Source organism: Tympanuchus pallidicinctus, unplaced genomic scaffold, assembly GCF_026119805.1.
Source record: "Tympanuchus pallidicinctus isolate F22 unplaced genomic scaffold, pur_lepc_1.0 scaffold9, whole genome shotgun sequence".
NCBI lineage: Eukaryota > Metazoa > Chordata > Aves > Galliformes > Phasianidae > Tympanuchus > Tympanuchus pallidicinctus.
In genome coordinates this window covers 7,620,919-7,641,861 of record NW_026294813.1, presented here as the reverse complement: position 1 = coordinate 7,641,861, position 20,943 = coordinate 7,620,919, and the positions used below count along the sequence as shown (strand labels likewise).

Sequence of the window (20,943 nt, the reverse complement as noted above, 5' to 3'; positions counted from 1 at the left end):
CCTCTGCCCACCTGACAGTCCATGAACATCTTATAAATTATAGATCATATTGCTGAAAAGATAATACATCAAATCTCCCTTCCTAGTGAGTTTCATGATTACTACAATTATTACTTAAACATTTTGGGGTAATTCTTAATGTTCAAAGCCCCATTCTCTGAAGTATTTCTATAGTCTGTACACTGCTGTCTGGGCTAGGCTAGAATAATTTGAATTATTTGCATAAAGGGATCTAGAAGCACTTGCATGACATCAGATCCAATTAATGGCTTTGTATACAACAGGGTTGAGAAACAATCTGGTGTCATCCTGGGGCTTTCTCAAAGTTATTTTTGGCTATGAAGCCCGTGTTTGCCCAGGTGCTCGTGTGAGCCTGTGCTAGCTCTGTGAATTTTTCCCCGGCTGTTGCACGGATTTCCTTCTCTGTGGAATAATTACAGTAGAACCCAAAAGAACTAAAGTACTTAGTACTTAGAAATATTAAACAAGGTCACATTTCCAAAGGCAAACCAGTTTAGCATTTAGCTTTGAAAATGCACGCTAAGCCACAGGTCAAATGCTAGAAATTATTGTCCTGTTTATTCAGTGTATTTAGATGACTAGTGCTTCTTTTTGTAAATAGATTTGCCTGACAATAAAGCGCAAAGTTCCTGCCCTGGTTATTAAACTCACACCTGGAATATATTTTTTGCGTATGACTTTTTATGTTCTTATGTAGTGTTTATACATTTCTATTTCAACATTGGTCTTTTTTTGCTGCTTAATATAGAAATGGCAGTAGTATAGGTTAAACAATTCAGTATTCCTTTTATTCATCCAGAAACCATCTTTGCAGTGTTTATAACTTAGCATTGTTTTGCAAGTAAGTATTACCATTAATGTTTGAGAGTGTGTAAGTGGCAAATGTGCTTCACCTCCAAAGCCAGAAGCTAGTCATGCAGGTTATACTACAAAACAGAACCACATGGATTCCACATGAACTGTTTGGTATTATAAACTATCCTATATTTTGTTTATGTTGTAAGAATAATAAATATATCCTGGATGAAATATGGTATCATCGAGTTTGATAAGTCATTGTCACTTTAGTTGCAGTAATAAATCTATTACCAATAAATCATCCCATCGTATTTTATCTTCTACAAATTCAGCTTTATGAGCCTTCTGTATAAAAATGCATTATATTAGACTTGAATGCCATGATCTGAACTGTATCTGAAATGATTTAACAGGTCACTGATGACCTGTTCATTATACATGAAAGAGCATTATACTAACTTGTTTTTAGTTTATTAAATTACAGCATGTGGCTAGGTTGGGTGCTGTGGAGAGTTCTGACCTGGCAGTTTTTCCATGTTGTACTTGTTCAGAATTTCAGTTTTTATGGTGACTATAAACCATGTAAATTAAATTTTGTTGTTCCTAATAAATGCCATAATAATCATAAATAATAAAGAAATTGGCTTTCTAAGAATGGTTACCTATTTTGCACGTCAGAGGGCTTGGTACAGCATCCGTATATGCACACCTGCTGGTCATTTTGATCATTCAGTCACAGATTACTTAAAACTCCATGTAGACTTAATTCTTAATGAGTACTTTCATTTTTCATGAGTCTTTCTCTTGGACTTTTTTTTTTTTTTTTTTTTTTTGTCTCTATGCTGTGATCTGATTATGTGTGCCATAGAATCTACTTTTTGTTTAGTATATCTCCAACAGTTGACCAAAAGGGGGTGCTAATAGATCAAACAGTCAGATGTGTTGCTCAAAGAGGTTAAGGAGTCTTTTTTTTTTCCTGCCATGAATTCAGTCTCAACTCTTAGATTAGATCAGGTAAATATAAGTTTTTGTATATTGGTTTTGTATAACATGCCGGTAAGTGTTGCTCTTTGTGGAAGGCAAACTCATGTCTTGTGAATATGGCTGCTTGTCACCTTCTACTAGGCTTGTGGGTATTTCTTTTGAGATTTCCAGAGCCTCTGTGGCTGGCATCCTGTTCTGCAAGACTTAAGCTTGTGTGGTTAAATAAACAGATCATATGGGTGTTAAATACTGGTTGTTAGCAGACTCTTAAAAACTTCATGTTTGATAATTTTAAAAAGTTGACTATAGATATCCAAAGTTACTAAGGTAAAAGTTTAAGCCAAATGTCTTAATTTCCTTTATCCTAGTATCACCGAAAATTTCTGTGCTCAACCATTTGGTTGTTCCAGTTCAACAGAACTAATTAATGGTATCAGCAGAGCTGAGGCCTCTACTGTCAGAAATGTAAGAAGAGACATATGTCCACAGAAGCAAGGAACTCTGTTGTTTCCTTGTTATATAATGGGGTAGGGTAGTCAAGAGACTATGCACTGATGAACATGCTGTACTGAGTATAGAAAAATTTCATATGCCTTCATAATGGGCCCCTCCATTTGTCTAGCAGAGTTACAGAATCGATCTGTGACTTTACTGACTGTAGAAGAGGAGTGACCTCTTCCTGTAGAAGACATCCATGTGGGTAGCTGATCATGGTTTTTCCAAAATAAGTAAAACTTACTGAATTTTTTGAAGTCTACAAATACAGAGTTTCAGTTGTATTCATCATTAATTCATTCAATATTATTGAACTGATGGGAAAGTATTTTTTTTTTACAAATATTTACCAAGAAGACATTGTAGAGTACCCTTTGCCAATTTTCTATTCCTCTCTCTTTGTTCAGTATAAAAGAACTTTAAATATACTGTGAGATTTTAAAACAACGAGTCCTAACAATAATCCAGTCTGGATGTAATGTTCATGTCTGCAATGCTTCTCTAAAGGACTGTGTTAGGGAAGAAAAAGTTACCCTATCTTTTTGGAAATTCTTAACACTGAAACCCAGAAATGTAATTGAAGTGTCCTGTTTTATAGCAGATCTTAAACTTCATGCTGAGGTAGGCCATGATTAGACTCGTGCTAAATTGTATTATAAACAGTTGTATTTTAAGTGAAATGCAGACATTATTATAGTGAAGTGATCCTAAATAATAGAAATGATTAAATGATGATAGTGTGAAACAGCTATGCAGGATCTTGTAGATCAGATTCAAGGAATTCAAATGCTCAACACATTTGGGAAGGGAAGGGAGGAAATATCACTTCTGTAATTGTAAACCAAATGATGTTCGAGATGGTGATGGACCTACTCCAGCTTCGTGCCAAGTTAGTTGTGTTTGTGGAAAGACAAAGATACCTTTGTGTTCGTGTTAATGTTCAAAGAACAAAACATGTATCTTCCATTAATACAGTGACTATATTTAAGAGAGGAAATGTCCTTGAGGAAAAGGGAGCTGGTGCCAGATGCATCTCCAGCAGCCGCAGCCAGGCCTCCTTGTTGGCAGAAATAAAGCCTTCTTAGAGACTAGAAGAACTTGTGTAAGGTTTCCTACAGTCCAAGAAGCTACAGAGTTGATTAGCCTCATACTGAGCGTGTGGGAAAGTACTAGGAAGATCAGAGAGGACATGAGTGACTTTTTAATAAACCTTAATTTTACTTTTGTCTAAGTCACTTTGAGTTTTTTGTTCATTTGTTTTAAAAGGCTAACTATTCTAATAACCCCCGCTTTTGCACTTAAAGCTTGTTTGTTCATCAGTAGGGAACTCACTGTAAGAAAAAGTGCTTATGCAGATCCGCAGTGGAGCTTTGGCCAACTTGGAGTCTCATCTGATTTTGTTTGATAGATAGTGTGAAGGAAGTTTGTCTGATCTGTATTTTGGATGGGAGATTAATTAACCTAGAAGATAGAAAGCTTGATTGTTACTAGCTGCTATGTATAAAACTCTCTAGGGTTTCTGAACTTTAGAATTAAAATACTAATGTACTTATTTAAAATATTCTGTGTACAGTAATTTTAAATCAGAGTTTGGTTCATTGTGGAACAGAGTGGGAAATGGGACTTTCTCCTCTTGTGGTGTCAACCTGAGATTTTTGGCCAGAGGAAAAAGAAAGCCTAAGAAGCTGAAAAAGGCAAAATGCGATGATGTTAAGCCAAGTTGCTTAGAAAGAAAAAAAGAGAAAAGCAGATTACAGTTCCAGAGATGAGAAGAAAGGAGAGTCACAAGGAGCTGAAATAATAAAAAGTATGTTTTGTACTTCTGCAGTTTGGTCTGTCAGAGAAGCCATCTAAAGGTTCAGGGTGTATGTGGGCACAATTAAGTATTAATTAGAAATCTTGTGAGAATTGTTTTATTGTTGGGGACAGAATAAAAGGTTGAGATGGAGTAGTCACTTGAGGTATTTAGGTCATACATTCATTAAATTTAAAGGTTAAGTAAGTGTTGTCAAGACTGTATGACTGATTTGTGAGGGAAAATATGTATGATGATATGATACTTACAATTGTGGGAGTTCCAAAAGAGGCTTTATGGGAAAGAAGTTTCCTTCCTAAACTTAATGTCTGGCATAGGGGAAACTGTGCAAGGAAACTTGGTGAAAATTAAATAAGTTCTCTGGGAAACAGTAACACTTTTATTAACTTTTAAATAGTAATATTTCAGATTGCATGATAGTTTCAAATTGCTGATATTTCTATGCTCTAGGATACTTTCCTATGACAGATGGAACAAATGATAGCACCAGGAGTCTGTCATCTTTAAAGCAAAGCTGATGTTTTATGTATTCTTACACAGAGTCCTCCATGAACTTATGCTTCAAACTCTTTGTCTGTCCAATTACCTGTTTTCAAACAGTTTTCAATTACAAAGTTCTTAAAGAAAATTCAACCTCCCTTTAATTCAGACCTCAGCAGACAGATGATATTGAAGGGAAGAGGGTTACTAATTCCAGGGATAGGTGAACTTTTTCTGAAGTGGTGAAAAGGAGTAGAAATTGACTTGTTAGCAAAAACTGTCTATCTGCCTTTGAAGAAGAGAGCTAAACATCATGGAGAGCTGTAAGGTGGGATGCCTTCCAATTTATCCCATCTGACAGAGACACCTTGTGCAAAAACATTAACTCATCCTGTGTGCAGTGTAGTAGTATCACAGAGAAAGATTCTGCCCACTTTTTATCTGATGGGGTTTTTTACATATATGTGTTTTTCTCTCTCAACTGTAATGGTATGAATTTCTATCTTTTCTGCAAAGGAAGAAATTTCTAAAATGAGCAGTCACCTAAGTAAAAAGTATGTCAGATGGCATAATCTGAGTGGAAATAATTTTGGAAGGGTATGGCTTTTATGCTTTTTAGAGCTGCTAAATGCTTTTTCATATTAAAAAGCTGGCTCAAACTCAATTTGAGAATTTGTTCAAATTGCATTTATATTACAAAGAAAATGTGTGATTCTGATCAGCCTAATTATTCCAATCCTGGCAAACTCAAACCCTTCATGTTTCCCTCAGACCTTTTCGTAGAGCAAGGAAAAGCTTCTTGATTTATATCACATTTTTTTCTCAGCAATTCTCTACAGTTTGATTGTATGATCTTTCTTTGGCCAGATACTATGTAATAGAGTAAACACCACATCATATAGTGTTCTACAATAACTGTGGGATGCTGTTTTGGTACTAAAATTCCTGAGGACATGAGGAGATAAACTTTTTTTTCCCATTATAATGTTTTGCCTTGGTTGAGGTTGGAAATAATGTGTTTCTCAGCTGCTTGCTTCTGGAAGTCAAGCATTGTGCTCCTGTTTTAGCGCAATGGTTGCATCTACAAGCATCTTTTTAGCATACTGCAGAATTACTATGTCCTTTGTTATGACTTACTTGTTTGATATGTGCGAACCGAAAAATGAGAACAGAGATTTTGAGGTAACAGAATAGCTGTCATCTGGATGTGAAGTTCTTGGATTCCTTGGCTTCCTCAAAAGCTTTGTGTTGTTCTTTTGAGTGCCCTTACAGCTTTTTTCATTTCAAATGCATGTTTGTCCATGTCATGAAGCTGTGTGATTCTGTATGCTTTATTTGTTGAGTTCAATTTTTGCTTTGTTTTACAATATTATTGTGACTTATTTTTCAGTGATTAATTTCAAATTCCTTTCCAGTGTAAGTTTTTCCTCCTCAGAACTTTGCCATGCCAATATTGTCTGAAAATTGAATGCTCATTTAGTTAACATTCTACATCCAGTTGCAGCTATTCTCTATGTAGCATTGTAATACTTGTTTCCAAGTGATTGTTTTCATATCTTCAAATGTGGCTCTGAAGGATATGGCTCAGTGATGGGACTTTGTCTATCAGGTTGCTGATTGGACTTCATAATCTTGAAGGTCTTTTCCAACCTACATCGTTCTATGGACCTATGAAATGCACTGTCACCAGAATCCACAAAAACTGGTGAAAGATTTAAGACAGGAAGACATGAGTAGGCGTATGCATCACTGGGATTCTATCCTTAGCTACAACTTCCATGTTCTCCTGTCTTACTAATATGCTTTGTAAGGTATGCTGTTGTAATTCTATAGGTTTTGAATGACTGCATGTTAGTTATCCCAGTATACCTTTTAAAGTAGTGCCTGTTCAGTAGTTACTGTATAGTTGGATTGGAGATTGTTTCTGTGTTGTAGATTTTCTGAGACTCTTGTGAAATTCTTATTAAAAAGCTGTTCCATTTTTTTGAAGACAATTGTGGATGGTTTCCTCAAAAGATAGTACTGTTAAATCACTAGAAGTACAGTCATAAGCATCCCAAAGGCAAAATCTAAAAGTTCTTTTGCATCTGCAAGTATGTCTGGCTTCCCAAGTTGAGTAATCTTCTGAAGAACAGTTGGAACTTAAGTGGCTTAGCCCCTGGTTAGTTGTTTGTATTCCTGCACTTTTGTGCCTCCTTTGTTTAAAATGACCTTAATTAAACATGAAGCACACTACTAGCTCAGAGAATTGTGCTTTCTGGCTTGCTTCACTTGCTGTTGCATTGTTTTGCCAAAAGATGATTTGCACTCATAAGGCCTAATCCTGACATCACTGACATAATGCAAACTTACAGCAAATTCTGTTTCTTAATTCAGTGATGTGGGATTGGATTCACTGTTTCCATTTGTACCTTGCAGGTTTAGCAGTTATGAAGAAAGATTAATCACATTTCCTAGAAGCTAATAAGTTGGCCTGTACTGATTTAGTAATGCAGCAAAATGGTTGTGAACTTTGCCTACTCAAAGACAAAAAATTTTGTTTGAATTATTAGCTTTGAGTTTTTGTTCTGTTTGTTGATTTTTCTTTTTGCTTAAAAAAAAAAAAAAAAAAAAAAAAAAAAAGTTAATGTTCTCTTTTGAAGTGTGGAACCGGAGCTTTCCCATTACAAATAGGTTTAGGATTTTTTTCTTCTGATGCCATCATTCTAAGGATCTGAGTTCCAGAATACTTGCAGCAGCCTTGTATTTTTCTGTCTGTTCGTGACAAACCAGCTACTGTACATTCATATAGAGCAGTACAGTCCTTGCCACTGGCAGTCTCTCTGTGACAGAGAGCCTGTAGGCTGACATAAAGTGCAGCCTGTTGTGAACTGCTAAGTGGGAGTCTGCCAAAAACTCAGCAGACAGAACTAATTGGGGAGAAAAAGGATTTTTGTGCCCTCATCTCTCCCTCTTCAATTTTTTTTACAAGACGGATATTGTTAAAGTAACTTGTTTATGTAAGATTTGTCTGCCTCTATTTTCTCATTGCATGAATCATTTTTTAACTTCAAGTCTTGCACTGCAGGTCACTGAGCACTTCCACATGGCGGCTGGCACAGGACCAAACTCGAGACACGCAACTCATCACAGTTGATGAAAAATTGGTAAGGGTTTTCTGCTGCATACTGCTATGATACAGCCTTCAGGGTTATTTCTACACAATAGGCATTCAGAATGGTATTCTGTGCTCTTCTAGGAAAGCCATACAAATATGAACTACAAAGCAAAAATCCTTCATACATTTTTTAAAAGGCAGCATTAGTAAAACAACTATGTGAAGGAAATATGGCATTCCAAGTATTAAGCAATATAAAGTGATGAGTACCTTGTTTATTATTACATTGTGGTCAAGGATCAGTGTGAGCTGTAATTTGTAACAAGTTTTCTTGAAATCTGGGTATTTTTCTGCGTAGTGTAATCATACCGAATTTGCCAGCTTCCTAAAATTATCCTCATTAGGACCCGTATTACAAAATAGTGTGCATAAAGAGGCATGCAAGGTTATTGTTGCTATGTACATATACTCCAGCTTTTGAATATGCATGAAGGTTGGATTACAACTAGGAACAAACGCATAACATTCTTCTGCTAATCAGTAGCAGATCAGAAATTTGGCAATCTTTTCTTGTAAGTTCTTCCATAATGTGTGGTCTGTTACTCTAGATGCAACCTGACACTTATGTTTACATTATTCAATAGTATAATTTTTGTAAGACTTCTGAAGGGAATGCATCACAGCAAAAGCATGCTTTTCATTGGTTTTCATATCACTTTTGAATCTTCAGGGAAAAAAAATTCCCATCATATGTAGTTCATATTGTATCTGCTTGTTTGTAATCCTGAAGCTATGTTAACTACTTACAAACAAAAAGAAATATTTGGGATTTGTATTTTTAAATGGAACATTTTAGAGATCATTACACATTGAGACAGCTGAAGGTTAACAGATTATTAGAAAAAAATGCACCTAGGTTGACAACTATGCAGGACTATTATTTCTCAGTTTGTAATTTACATTTAGCAATAATAATTTCTACCTATCTGTAAATATGTATTTTTTTGTAATTTTTTTTTCTATATTTAAAAATTTCTAACATCATCCTAGGTTCAAAAATAAGGGAAAAATATTTTACTAGGATGGTTATCTTGCTAATCTTATTGCATAACTTGGGTTTCAGGAAGTTTCATTTAATGTGCAGGAGTTCATGAGTCACTATGTAAATAAGATGCACCATGTCAATAGACCTACATTTCCCTAAACATATTATAAATTAAATTTGGTTATTGTAACAGTGTTCTTTAATGTATAAAAAAATCTAAGTAGAATATTTATAATACCTGAATTTACGCCATCAGATTTCCCTGTTGTGACCTCCGGTGATTGCGTAAATCAGAAAGAGATTGCAGTGCAAAGGCAGACCCACAAAATAGACACTCTTTTATCTTCCATTTTGTAGTTACACGTACATTATCCTAAGGTAGGGTTTTGCATTACCTTGTCTGTCTAACAGTGAAAGTTTATCCTTACGGTTGAGTTAAAGTGATACTACTTTGAAATGCAACTGTCCTGTTCTCTCAGTATTAGTGTAAATGAATTGAAAATGGCATGGTTGTTTCTAACATCTCTGTGTGTTCTTATCGAGTTGAAGGCACACATAGTCATTGGGATGTTCTTGAGATCTGATGTTAGTAGCCATTGGATCATTTTCAAGTCCACTGTTTGCTTGTCAGTTGTAGAAACATGTAAATAAATGGTCGTTAAATCCCCAGCTATTTTGAATATTAGGTTAAATGTCAGATTGAAGGGTATTTTCCTGTAATAATTCACACAGAAGTGCACATTCTGGGTGCACAAATATTTTCCCCCAGATTCTTGGGCCTGAAACAAAATGATATCAAATTAGAGTAGATTTTCTAAAGTTTCATTTGAATATTTAGATAAGTCTTTAAATAATTATTCCTAGTACCATAAAATGTCCAATAATTGATATTAATAAGCGAAACTGCATATCCCATTAGAAAAGAGGGCCTTCACAATGAGGTTTAATGTGGTTTTCACCTTTTTCAGGATTTTCAGAATTTATCTAGATATGTGTTAAACCATGTGTATAAATAGAGTATTATATTAATATGTTTTAGATTTTTTCAGCATATTTCCTAATTTTAATTAACATTACATTACAAGTAATTTAATAGGTAATTTTTTAAATGACATTGTGAGGTATAATAAAACTACTATTTCACTGTAAGTTGTGATTAAACAGTATTTAAAATAACATTTAATTTTAAAAAGCCTTCACTGCCAGATACAGGCATCAATGGTTGGAAGTCATTAAATTATATTTTGGCGAATTTGTTAGCCTTTTTATATAGTTATATACTATACAGTATGCATATTTTAAATCTGACACCACCTCACAGGTAGCTTTTGTATGTATCAGAAAGAAGATGCAGGAATAGACAGAAAATGTGATATGATTTTCCATTTGCTGTATTCCTTCTGTAACTCATATTTGGAAACTCATCTCCTCTGTGAGTTGATGATTACAAGGCTAATATAGAGTAACACTGTGGCCATTACAAAATTCTAATTCGTTATTGTAATTGAGTCTATGTTCAGTACTTTTGTGGACTTCATATTCTTACATGAGCACACACATTAACTAGAACCTGATTGACGGGGATTCCTTTGAATTACCTAGAATCTGCTTGAATCCAAAAGGAACAAAATATTCCTTCTCGTGGAAAACACGAATGAAATAGAAGGGAGAAAAGTATAACATAAGTGGTAGCCAGTTGCCTTCTGCCTGCAGTCCAGCATGTGTTGAATAAGACAGAAAAGTTAGTTCTGTTGAAACAGAGAAAAATGAATTTGAAGTATAGGGTTGTCGATAAAAAAAAAAAAAAAAAAGATTTATCAATGCTATGCTCAGTGTACATAGAACACATTCAAAAAACAGTATCTTTGCCTGAATTATTGGCTGTTTTTTGCGAGTATTGAATAAAATAATTGTAGTCAGCAGCTAAATCCAAATAGTGTAATACAAATTGAACAAAGCTAAACAAAAATACAGTTCTTGTGTCATATTTTGGATCTCTGGCCACGAATTAGGTCATATTCTAAGAGTCTGGACAAATAGCTGGGTGAAAAGTAGTCTCTCAAGACCCTGCTTGCATTAGGAAATACGGGCTATAGAGGACAAAGGCTGTTGGCAACAAATTTCCCTCAGGTAGTGTTCTGAAAAATTTAACTGTTTGTGTGTATGAAGTAACTTGATTTCCAAGGTTTTTTGTCTTGAAAATAAATTTCAAAATTGAAAAAAAAAAATCATTACTTTTTTATTTGTGACTCCATTTTCAGTGAAAATAAATATATTACCTGTGAATTTCCAAATAGAATATATAGAGTTGCAATAAAAATTTGATCATTTCTCTTTTCCAGACTTTTATAAGACCTCCCTTACCAGAAAGAAGTACCCTTCACTTTACAATCATACCTTTTTCTTATCATCACTTTTTGCCATTACATACATTTGTGAACAACTGATGTCAAGAATGAAGTTCAGAAAAGAGTAAAATTTCATCAAGTCTCTGCTGAACATCTTGAGAACTCACGAAGTATTGCAACCACTGCCATCAAACCAGTCTGATGGATTAGTTTCAATGATTTGACAGCGAGGTCAAATACCTGGTTTAATGGTTTTGTTGCTATCTTTCTTATGTTTGAAAAAAATAATAATAATCAAAAATTAAAATAAATTCTCTAACTTCTATGTATGTTAACTATATCATGTATTTTATGAGGACTGAAAATAATGCCTTCTATTTTATGATGCTGGTCCACAACATCAGAGGCAGATGTTGGGGGTATAGCAACTGAACCTCCCCACCAGTATTCCAGTACATTTTAATGCTGTGTAATGGATGCAGCAGAAGGGCAGTCTGACATAACAATGTCTGACTTGGAAGTGCATGTGAAACTAAGTTGTGTCACTGAACTTCTCCATGTGGAAAAGAATGACATGCACTGACATTCATTGACACTTGCTGAATGTTGATGGAGACCAAGTAGTGGATGTGAGCATAGTGAGGTAGTGGTGGTGCATTTTGGCAGTAGTGACAATAGATCACCTCTGCTGGTGCAGTTTTTGAGTGTGGCATGCAGACTTTTGTTCTTTGTTAACAAAAATGCATAGCTAATGATGGTGATCGTACTGAAAAATAGTGTTTTGCAGCTAAGGACTTGCTCTATCCAATAGTGTTATTGTGCTCTTTGTATCTTATGTTTCCATGGAAATAAATAGGAGGCATTACTTTTGGAATGACCTACATGTATGTGGCCCAAGACAACTCCTCTTCACTCAGCGTTGCCCAGGCAACCCAAAAATTGGACACCCACAGCCTAGACACTTCTGTGTCTATTACCCCCAAATATTTATCACTAAATGGACTTTTCTGTAGTGGTTGAATGAACAATATTTCAAAATTAGAACTCACAGAAAATAACCTTTGCATCTCAATAGCAGCATGCATGTTTCACCAGTAAATGGTGTGGCTCAAAACAAAAATGAAATCAAAGTGCAGCTGAAGAGTTTGGTTACTTGAGAGATTCTAGGAATATTGTAGAGCAGTTGTTACAGAACAGCAGTTAGTTCTAGCCATGTTACAGATGTTTATATTCTGTATAAAGCCAAGATGAGTTGAATGGATTGCTGCGCAGAGTTAAGCATTCAAGAAGTGTGCTATCAAGTGCAGTTGTAATGGTACAAAAGTGTTTCTGCAGCATGGCAGTAGTATATAGAGATGGGATGTGTTACAGGAATGACAGGCTAACTGCAGTAATGCAACTGATACTTCAGCTGCTGTCCTAAAATTGGTTGGTTTTTCTTTTTCTATACTGTGAATTTTTTCATCATGGTTCAGATATTTTGTTACTGAAGATAGTGGAGGGCCGATTTCCTTCTCATTGTAGACAAATTTCTACAAAACTTTTATTTAAGATACCTTGTGTGCTACAATATAAGTTAAATTTGGTGCAGAAAATATGTCAGCTTTTTCAGGGTCGTACTTTCTAGATTGTGTTCAAGAGGATTGTGAGTGCTACATACTGCAGCAGCCTACACCAAAACTGATTAGTAACTGTTGTGAACTGGGGACCAGGAGTCTTAGTAGCTTCCTTGTTGCTGTCCATAGGTAACAAATAATGTCTATTGTGCTTACTATGGGATAATCCAGGAGCAACAGTGTATCAGTAGGATTCTCAGAAGACAAACATCTTAAGGGGAAGAAAGCACGGGTGGACATTCAGTAACCAGTTGCAGAAATAGTTTGGTTCATTTCTTCTGTAAGGCTGCATTATTAGCAGTCATCACAGTGTTTTCAGGGTGAAGCCATCTTGTACGAATTCGTCCAAATCCCAGTGTTGCTTGAGGCATGGAAAATAGTGAAATTTTACATTCTGAGTTTGAACAGTGATACATGGACATATATATATATATATCTCATAATAAACAGAGATGATACTGCAGCTCAAAATAAATATACAAATAAGTGAAAAATAGCCTGGAATGATGAAACTTCATCATATCAATCTGATAGTCTACAGTGCTGTGAAATAAAGGACATAGCAAATAAAACCCTAGCATGCTTTGCAAAATGTGATCATTCCTAAGAGCCTTTCCCAAGAACCAAAGATATATGCTATGCTTTACTCTGAAAAACAATGCAATGATGTGACACAAAATTGTGTGTGAGACAGTGTGATATTGCATTTAAGGACTGCTTATAGGAGCTGTTTTTGCAATTCAGTACAGAGAGATACTTGGCAAAGTATGCAGTTATCAAAGGCAGGATTACTGTATTTTCTTTCCTGAAAACTGCTGTTCAGCCGAGAATTCTCCAAGAATTACTGTGTTAATAAGCATACAGTGGATGTTTTGTTTGTTTGTTTGTTTGTTTGTTTCTCATATACTGTTAACTCCTTACAGGTTATTTCTTAAGGATGAGTTCAAGCTGTTCGTAAAGCATTTTAATAGGATAAAAGAATTTAGAATGATCTTTTCTTCATTCAATCCACTCTAACTGCAGTATTTATTCAACTGGTTACCATAAAGAATTGCATTTAGGACAGCATTCCTCTTTAGGTGAGGAATGTAGCTTAGAGAATTTTGTGTGCCTTGTATGTACAGTCTGTGATGTGACAAAGTTTTATTCCAAGAATAGATACCTTGATGGCAGTCTCTGTGGATTTCAGGTGGAGATACCGCTATTATTATGCTTTTCCTCTTTTCTTTTTCCCCCTAAACTTCTTTCTTGTAGGTTGTATTCTTTCTGTTTGTTTTTCTCCTCAATTAGATCAACACCTTCCATAAAACTGCATTCTGGGAGTATTTCAGAAGTAATGCTTGCTTTCAGTACAAGTGAAATATTCAAAAGAAAGCTAAATGTTCACAGATAAAAATACAAATGCATCTGCTTGAATCACGAATATTTATTTAAACTGTCGGCTTGCATTGAATTAAATACTCAAACTCTTTTATTCTTTATAGTCATTGTTAGTGTGTCTGAGATCTTTATTGCAAAACATAATCTTTAAAAACATCGCTTTTCTTTTTCTTTTTTTCTTAGTGAAGTCTAACAGTATTACTCTAAGGAGGAAAAAAAAAAGCCTTGGATATCATGTTAATATGACCTCTAGTATTTAAAGCTTATAATAGTTCTGAGAAGAGCAATAATCCTTCTCATTTCATGTATATCATAGTGGTTTACCAGAGTAATGTGTTCATTTCTAAACATAGATAGTATAAATAACTTGACAGTTTCTTTTGTAGTTTTATGTGGCAGTTGAATTTGATCTTCAGTGCTGTACAAGCTCAGGTGTGTGTAGCTTCAGATAATGTAGCTATATATACATTTTCAGCACTGCTAGTTCACTATGTTTTGCTGTTTGGCAATTAAATCCTTCTTCCATTCTAGCAATTGTAGCTCAGTTCAGTCTATACTGCTTGCTGCAACTCTTTTTTTAAGCAGTTACAGTTTGATCAAGATTGCAGTGGTTTAGAAAACCTGGTTGGCTAGATACCAACACACAGCTTTCTGTAAGAATGTCTGCAGGCAACGATTTACTACCTTAGATGAAGAAATTTCCTATGCCTTTAAGCAGTTAGAGAAGCTAAGGAAATTCTATTCAAACGTACCGTCTTTTAAGAGCAATAAATACTGCTATATGAGTAAACGGCAGCTTGATTTCTTTTTTCATTTTAGATAACTATATTTTGCAAAGAGCCCAGAACTTAGTGTAAAGTGAACCACTGTTATAACAATGTGCTGCAATTGCATCTTCATCCTTGTATAGGCATACTTCTTTTTAGAATAGGGGAAATGATTTGGGCTTCTTCCTCTGAGTGCCTTTTCTTTGGGTGCATGGCAGTGCTATCTGTGTTGGATATTGAAAGGAAGAGTGTCTGAGATTGAAGTTATACAGCCTGCCTACATCTCAAGTGTCTGTTTTGTCTGGACTTCCTTCATGCAGCATTCTTGTGCAGAAATTTCAAGGCTTTAGTCTGGGAGCACTGGGTCAAAGAATATCTCTCTTTGAAGGGTATGCAGGAGGTTGTTTGTTTCATTACATAGTATTTTATTTTCTATCAAAGAGTACTTTTTCTGAAGAGCTTGCTACAATGACTGTTCAGAACAAATTAAAGGAGTAGCATTGTGCCATGTTTAGTTTGTCTGGTTTCCAACAGGTTATTCAACTTGCAAATGCTTGTTTGGTTTTCTAAGTCCAAATATGTAAGCATCACTGCTAGTAAGAACAAAAGTAAGCTCTTGATATAGTTTAGTAATCAAGAGGCATAAAGCAGTAACTTCCTTTTCAGAGCTGTTTTGTGAAGTGGTTTTTCTTTTCAGAGGCTAGGTCATATTTTCAGGTTCTCACAAACAGTGCCATTACTCCTAGCTTGTCTAGAATACTTAAATAGTAACCCCTGTTATGAAATATTTTGGTAGATAACAAGAATTCTTTTTGTCTTGAGAGGAGTACCAAGTAAACAAGTCCTTGTAATGCCATTGTTTTTGTGTTCACTAAAATGTCTCTTTCTGCGTTTATGTAGTAGATCAAAGTTTCTGTAGATGAGGCACAAGTTCTGCTTGCAGAATTGAAAGCTGTTTCTAGTTGTGAAGTTCTAGCTGAACTGCTTTTTTAAGAAAGAAAAGAAAAAGTTTTCTGTATCTGGAAGGGAAAACTGTGTCCCTGTAATCTCATGGGAATCCTAGAATATCTTGTGCAGGAGCAAGAGAGGTGCAGGCATGCTACAGTAGAGTTTGGTGCTTCTTCAGTACATATTTCAACTCAGATCATCGATGATGAAATGTAAAGAGGTGGTCTTCCAATTTTAGACAGCATATTATTTTAGACAACTTATTCAAGTGCCTTTGAACTACCCTTTGGCTGCTTTCTCAAATTATGGATGTTAAACTATGAGTGAGGACGAGGACCATAGAGAAAGGATCTAATATTCAGACTGCGGAGTTTTTTTAATTCATGTCTTGTGAAGCACTATAGGGAAGTTGCTCTGTTTTGACATATTCAATTCTAACCATTCCATAATGTCCATCTGTTTGCTTTTTGTGCAAAAGAACACCTTTGCTTGATGAGTAAACAACTTTTATTCTATTATTTATTAGTCTGAAGATTGGGTTAAGAAGTGAGAAGAACATGAATTGTAAGAAATTTCTACCAAGTGTGGGCTGACAAAGCCGTGACATGCAGAATTAACAGTGTATCTTTTTCTTGAGATACTATTATTATGCTGCATATGTTAAAAATAAAAAATAAGAATAGGATGAGTAATTCCTATTACCAACTCATGAAGAAGTGGACAGTGTTTCTTTACAGACTTGGATGTGTATTTATGTTAAAAAAAAAAAAAAAATCCACTTTTTTAGTGCAAGCCAGCATCATTGTTATCCATCACATATTTGAAAGTTTTAATTGAGTAACATGTTAACTGGACAGAACCTTTTTAAAGATAAAATGTAGTCAGCACTCATATTTTATTCTTTATTGTTCTGTTTTTTATTTTTTCTTAGGGGAACACATTTTTGCCACCATGCCAGTTCCATTCAAAAGCATTCCTGGGTCATCTAATTCTGTCTGTCTGATAAGTCAGAGGCTGAATATCATCTGTATTGCCTGTTTCAAAAGAATAAAAAATCTTACTGTTTTATCACTGTTCAGTAAACATATTTGCACATTGTATTCTCCTTTGATTTTTTTCCCCCACTGTGATAGAGTACTTAAAAGAAAGCTGTAGTGAATCAAAATAAATCACTGAATTTGAATACCAAGCTTTTTATCTTAATGACAGGTTTTGGTATTATATTAGAAGTTAGAAGACCATGATTTTGTGCCCTGTAAGTAACCTTAAAGGCTAAGACCTACAGGTCTATGCACAAATTACAACAAACTTCTAGATAGAGCAGATGAAAAAAAAGGGCTTGTAAAATAACAGTAAAACATTCTGTTTATGATTCTGCTTTTTACAGAAAGGTTGTAGAATGCTTGCATTTTAACCGTACAGGTAGATTCAAAGAAATAGCTTTTGTCCAGTGGTGTTCAGCCACTTATTTATGGATTATGATTAAACAGTTGAAGTCCTATGAACCCACCAGGAAATAATGAATCCGTTACTGTTCAAAAAGATCTTTTTAAAACACAATGAAGGCTTAAAAGCTGTGTGCACTAATTAACAAAATATAGCACACATTTAAGCTGTTAACAGCCGCAGCATCCCTGATGCATAGACCTTCCTATGGTAGCACTGCATAACAGTTCTCTATTGTGCATCTCTTTAACGAGGGTAACTGTGTCCCTTCTTTTCTTGCTTCACTACCTGCTGTGTATGGAAATTGTGTACACTATTTAGCACCCCCTTTCAACTTTTGAAGTCCATGCATATTACATAGAAGCATTACATCTTGCATTAGGGTAAGGAACAGCTTTTAACAGGTCTGGCTTCCTTCTAACTTCTTAAATGCAACTTCTCAAAGCATGCACAAACAAGGGGTCTTGCTCTGAATTTGCATTTCTTGATTGAGGATTTGCTTTCTGTTTTTCTCCCCTGTGTCTCAAACCACTAGTTACTTTGTGACAAAGATCACAGAAATCACTTTAATTATAAAGAAGGTGTAAAGAAAAGAGAACATGCATCACAATGGAAGCAGGCATTGGCTTACACGAACTCAGGGTTTCTGGATATTGTTCCTAGTAGCAAACTGTGCACTGCTGTTACAGTATTGTCAGATTGAAGTTTGAAACAGTACTTTTTGCTACCTCCATGCAAGCCTTTGATGAATATATATATATAGATAATTTTTTAAAATAAAATCTGCGTTGTTACTAAAATTTTAACCCTTCAAGTTAAATCCCCTATGTTTGTTGCACAGCTACCATTAAGGAGGGAGTAAATAGGTAGCTAGGAAGTGAAACGAAAGGAAAACCAGAGTGCACAATAATGGAATTCTTTTAAATTTTTTAAGTATGCTGTACACTAGCTACCAGCCGAGGGAGACTGCTAGCTAATTAAATTGAATCACCATACTGTTTCGTACACTGCAGTGATGTTGTTTACAGCCTCATTGTCAGAAATTTCACTGGAGTTATCAAGTCTTAAAATTTTGACATGCATTAGAATTTGAACTCGGCATCTCAGGTTTTAAGGTATTTGCTGTCCAGATTACGAATTAGCTCTGTAAAAGCCCAAGTTCACAGCAGCAATTGCAGTGCTTATTTGAAAATAGTACCTCAGGTCACAGTCAGCCTTTGAATGCTGTTATCCCTTGGATCTTTTGGGACTTGAACAGATAAGGCAGTTTTTGCACAAAACTGCAAGAATGCACGGCAACCATACATCTCACACAAACGATGCCACTTCCTCTCCATGCATAGGTACAGATGACTTTTAGTGAGTGTGAGAAGTAAGGACTTCACTAAAACAACTTTGGAAGCACAGACAAAATATTGCCAATGTTCCTGGATTGTTGGCCGGGACTCTTAGTGTTTGTGATTGAAACTTCTTTTTATATACTAGAAGGAACTTTCTAAGTGCAGGTAAACTAAGACTGCCTCTCCTTTAATTTGAAAGTTTATGGTCTAAAAATGCCGCTGTTGTCTTATTCTTAACTAGCTGATTTTTTGCTGTTTTTAATTTAAGGATTGTGAAGCTCTAAAAAATTGTTGACTGTAGAAGCAAGGTATTTTTAAATGCCTTACAAACATTAACAAAAAACAAGACAGTTGCTTGTGTGTGTGTCAGCAAAAGATTTACTTACATAAGCTTTGAATGAATTCTAGATAGTATGTGCTATGTAAAACTTACCGTATTGTAGGAAAAAGAAGTTTACAGAGTCTGCTATAAATAATTCAGAGACTTTTTTTACCTGTTGTTCTGGATAAGCACTTTGTTTATAATTTTCTTAATCTAAAGAGTGTCATGACCACATTGAAGTCTCAGATCATTACTAGACACAACATCTATTCTTATAAAAGATATTATTCTTCCAGTTTTCCTCTCCTGACCAACCCTACTTCCATCTATTTAATAATGATTTTCTTAATTTTCATCAAACTGTGAAATCATACACTTTGTTTTTTCTATCATGGCATTTACCCAGGCAATATTCTCAAAGCTAAGAGGTGCAGTTACACGAAAAAATTACATTAAATAGTTATTTTTTTTGTCTTGCTCTTTGACTCCTTCTTGGCAGAAAAAAACAACTATACCAAGCATGCAGTACCTGTCTGTGCAGAAAGTAGAACTTACGTGTTTCAAATGCTTTATTTCTAAGTCTCAAAATGTTGTTTACTTGTTCATAAAAAAAAACAGACTAAATACTAGGCTTTTTTTGCATGTTTGTCATACATTATGGTTTGCCAAGAAACTACCTCCCTGTTTGAGGTTTGTTGGGCGATCAGGAAGATACAAAATCTTATAGTTTTGTTTTTATTTTAAGCATTGTGGTTTAAACTCAAATAAACACAACTTAGTAGCTTTCACCTTAAATTTTAGCATAAATTACTTTCATAAATGCAATTTTTCTGTGACTTGCTGGGGACAAATGTGTATGGGCAATTTGGGAATGCAGACTAAAATTGTTTCAAGAATAGGAAGATTGGTTGGGAAGGAGGAAGTCTCCTGCTTATAATGAAGTAACATTTGTACAAAGCAGCTGTGATTTTTGGAACTCCAACTGTCTATGCCTGCTTTTTCTTTCTTCTTGTTCTCTAGTAAATTCCAAGTGACACCAACTTAATGGTGGTGTATTGGATGTGGTACGCCACGATTCTCAACCAGCGTGAAATAATATTGGGCACACAAAATATTGAGAAATATGAGTGAGCTTTTGTGCAATGGGATGACAAGGTCTTTCTAAAGGAGGTTGTGTGACAACAGCAAAAGTTTGGCCACCAGGGCTGTTAAAGTAGCAGCTCCTTGGTTGTGAAATGCAAACTGATAAGCAGTTTGCTGAAGCTGACAGTGCTTGCAGTTTTGGATGCTGACACCTCCTTTCCACTTACAGTGATTCCATTAGTGTGATCATATCTGCTTCCATTAATGCCAGTTTCATATCCTTTTCTCTGTAGTGTTTTCTGCACAACTCCCTATGGAAAGATACATTCTTCAAATAGAAGCTGTCTTGCTGGCATTATTATTGAGTACAGTCTCAAGTTTACAGTGTTTGGATTTTTGTTTTTTAAATATGTTTCTTTCATTCCTTTGAGGTTTGAGCTTTGAGGTTTTTTATTGATCTTCCGTGCAGTTAGATGGGAGAACACATGTTAAGTACCACGTGTTCACAGATCACTATGATAATGCAAAAAGATTGTAAAGCCTGAAAGAAAGCAGCATTCTGTGTGATACAGACTTTCCTAAGGGCAGAGACATTTTTTTCCCCTTGTTATGTCTGTAGCTGTTAGATAAATGTTGTCTGACCATGTTGAGTTCATTCTGCTCCATTTTTCCATTCACAATTTCCATAGTAGACTTTGTACTCTTACACTTACTTCAAAAATACCATAGTGGAGTGCAGAAATATGTTGTTATCCTGACTTCCAGTTGAAGCAGGTGAGCCCACTAGGTATAAACCTTCTTTCACAGCAGCTATTTGGTGGCCTTTATGCAAGCCAGTCTGTGCTTTCATATTGCAGCTCCTACAGTAAGTATATTGCAACAAGAATCCATAGCCAAGTTTCATGCACTCAGACTATAAAACAGACTGGGGATGGGAAAGCGAGCAAGCTGCTGTGG

At 35.3% G+C, this 20,943-nt stretch overlaps 1 protein-coding gene across 1 annotated transcript in view; it reads left to right on the top strand.

Annotated features, from left to right (window-relative positions):
* The window catches only part of NDUFS4 (NADH:ubiquinone oxidoreductase subunit S4), a 44,529-nt gene that overhangs the window by 12,055 nt on the left and 11,531 nt on the right, over positions 1-20,943 (top strand). The window contains exon 2 of the mRNA XM_052670240.1: positions 7,662-7,740. Coding sequence (XP_052526200.1) covers positions 7,662-7,740 — 79 coding nt within the window. The remainder of the gene's footprint in view (positions 1-7,661; positions 7,741-20,943) is intronic.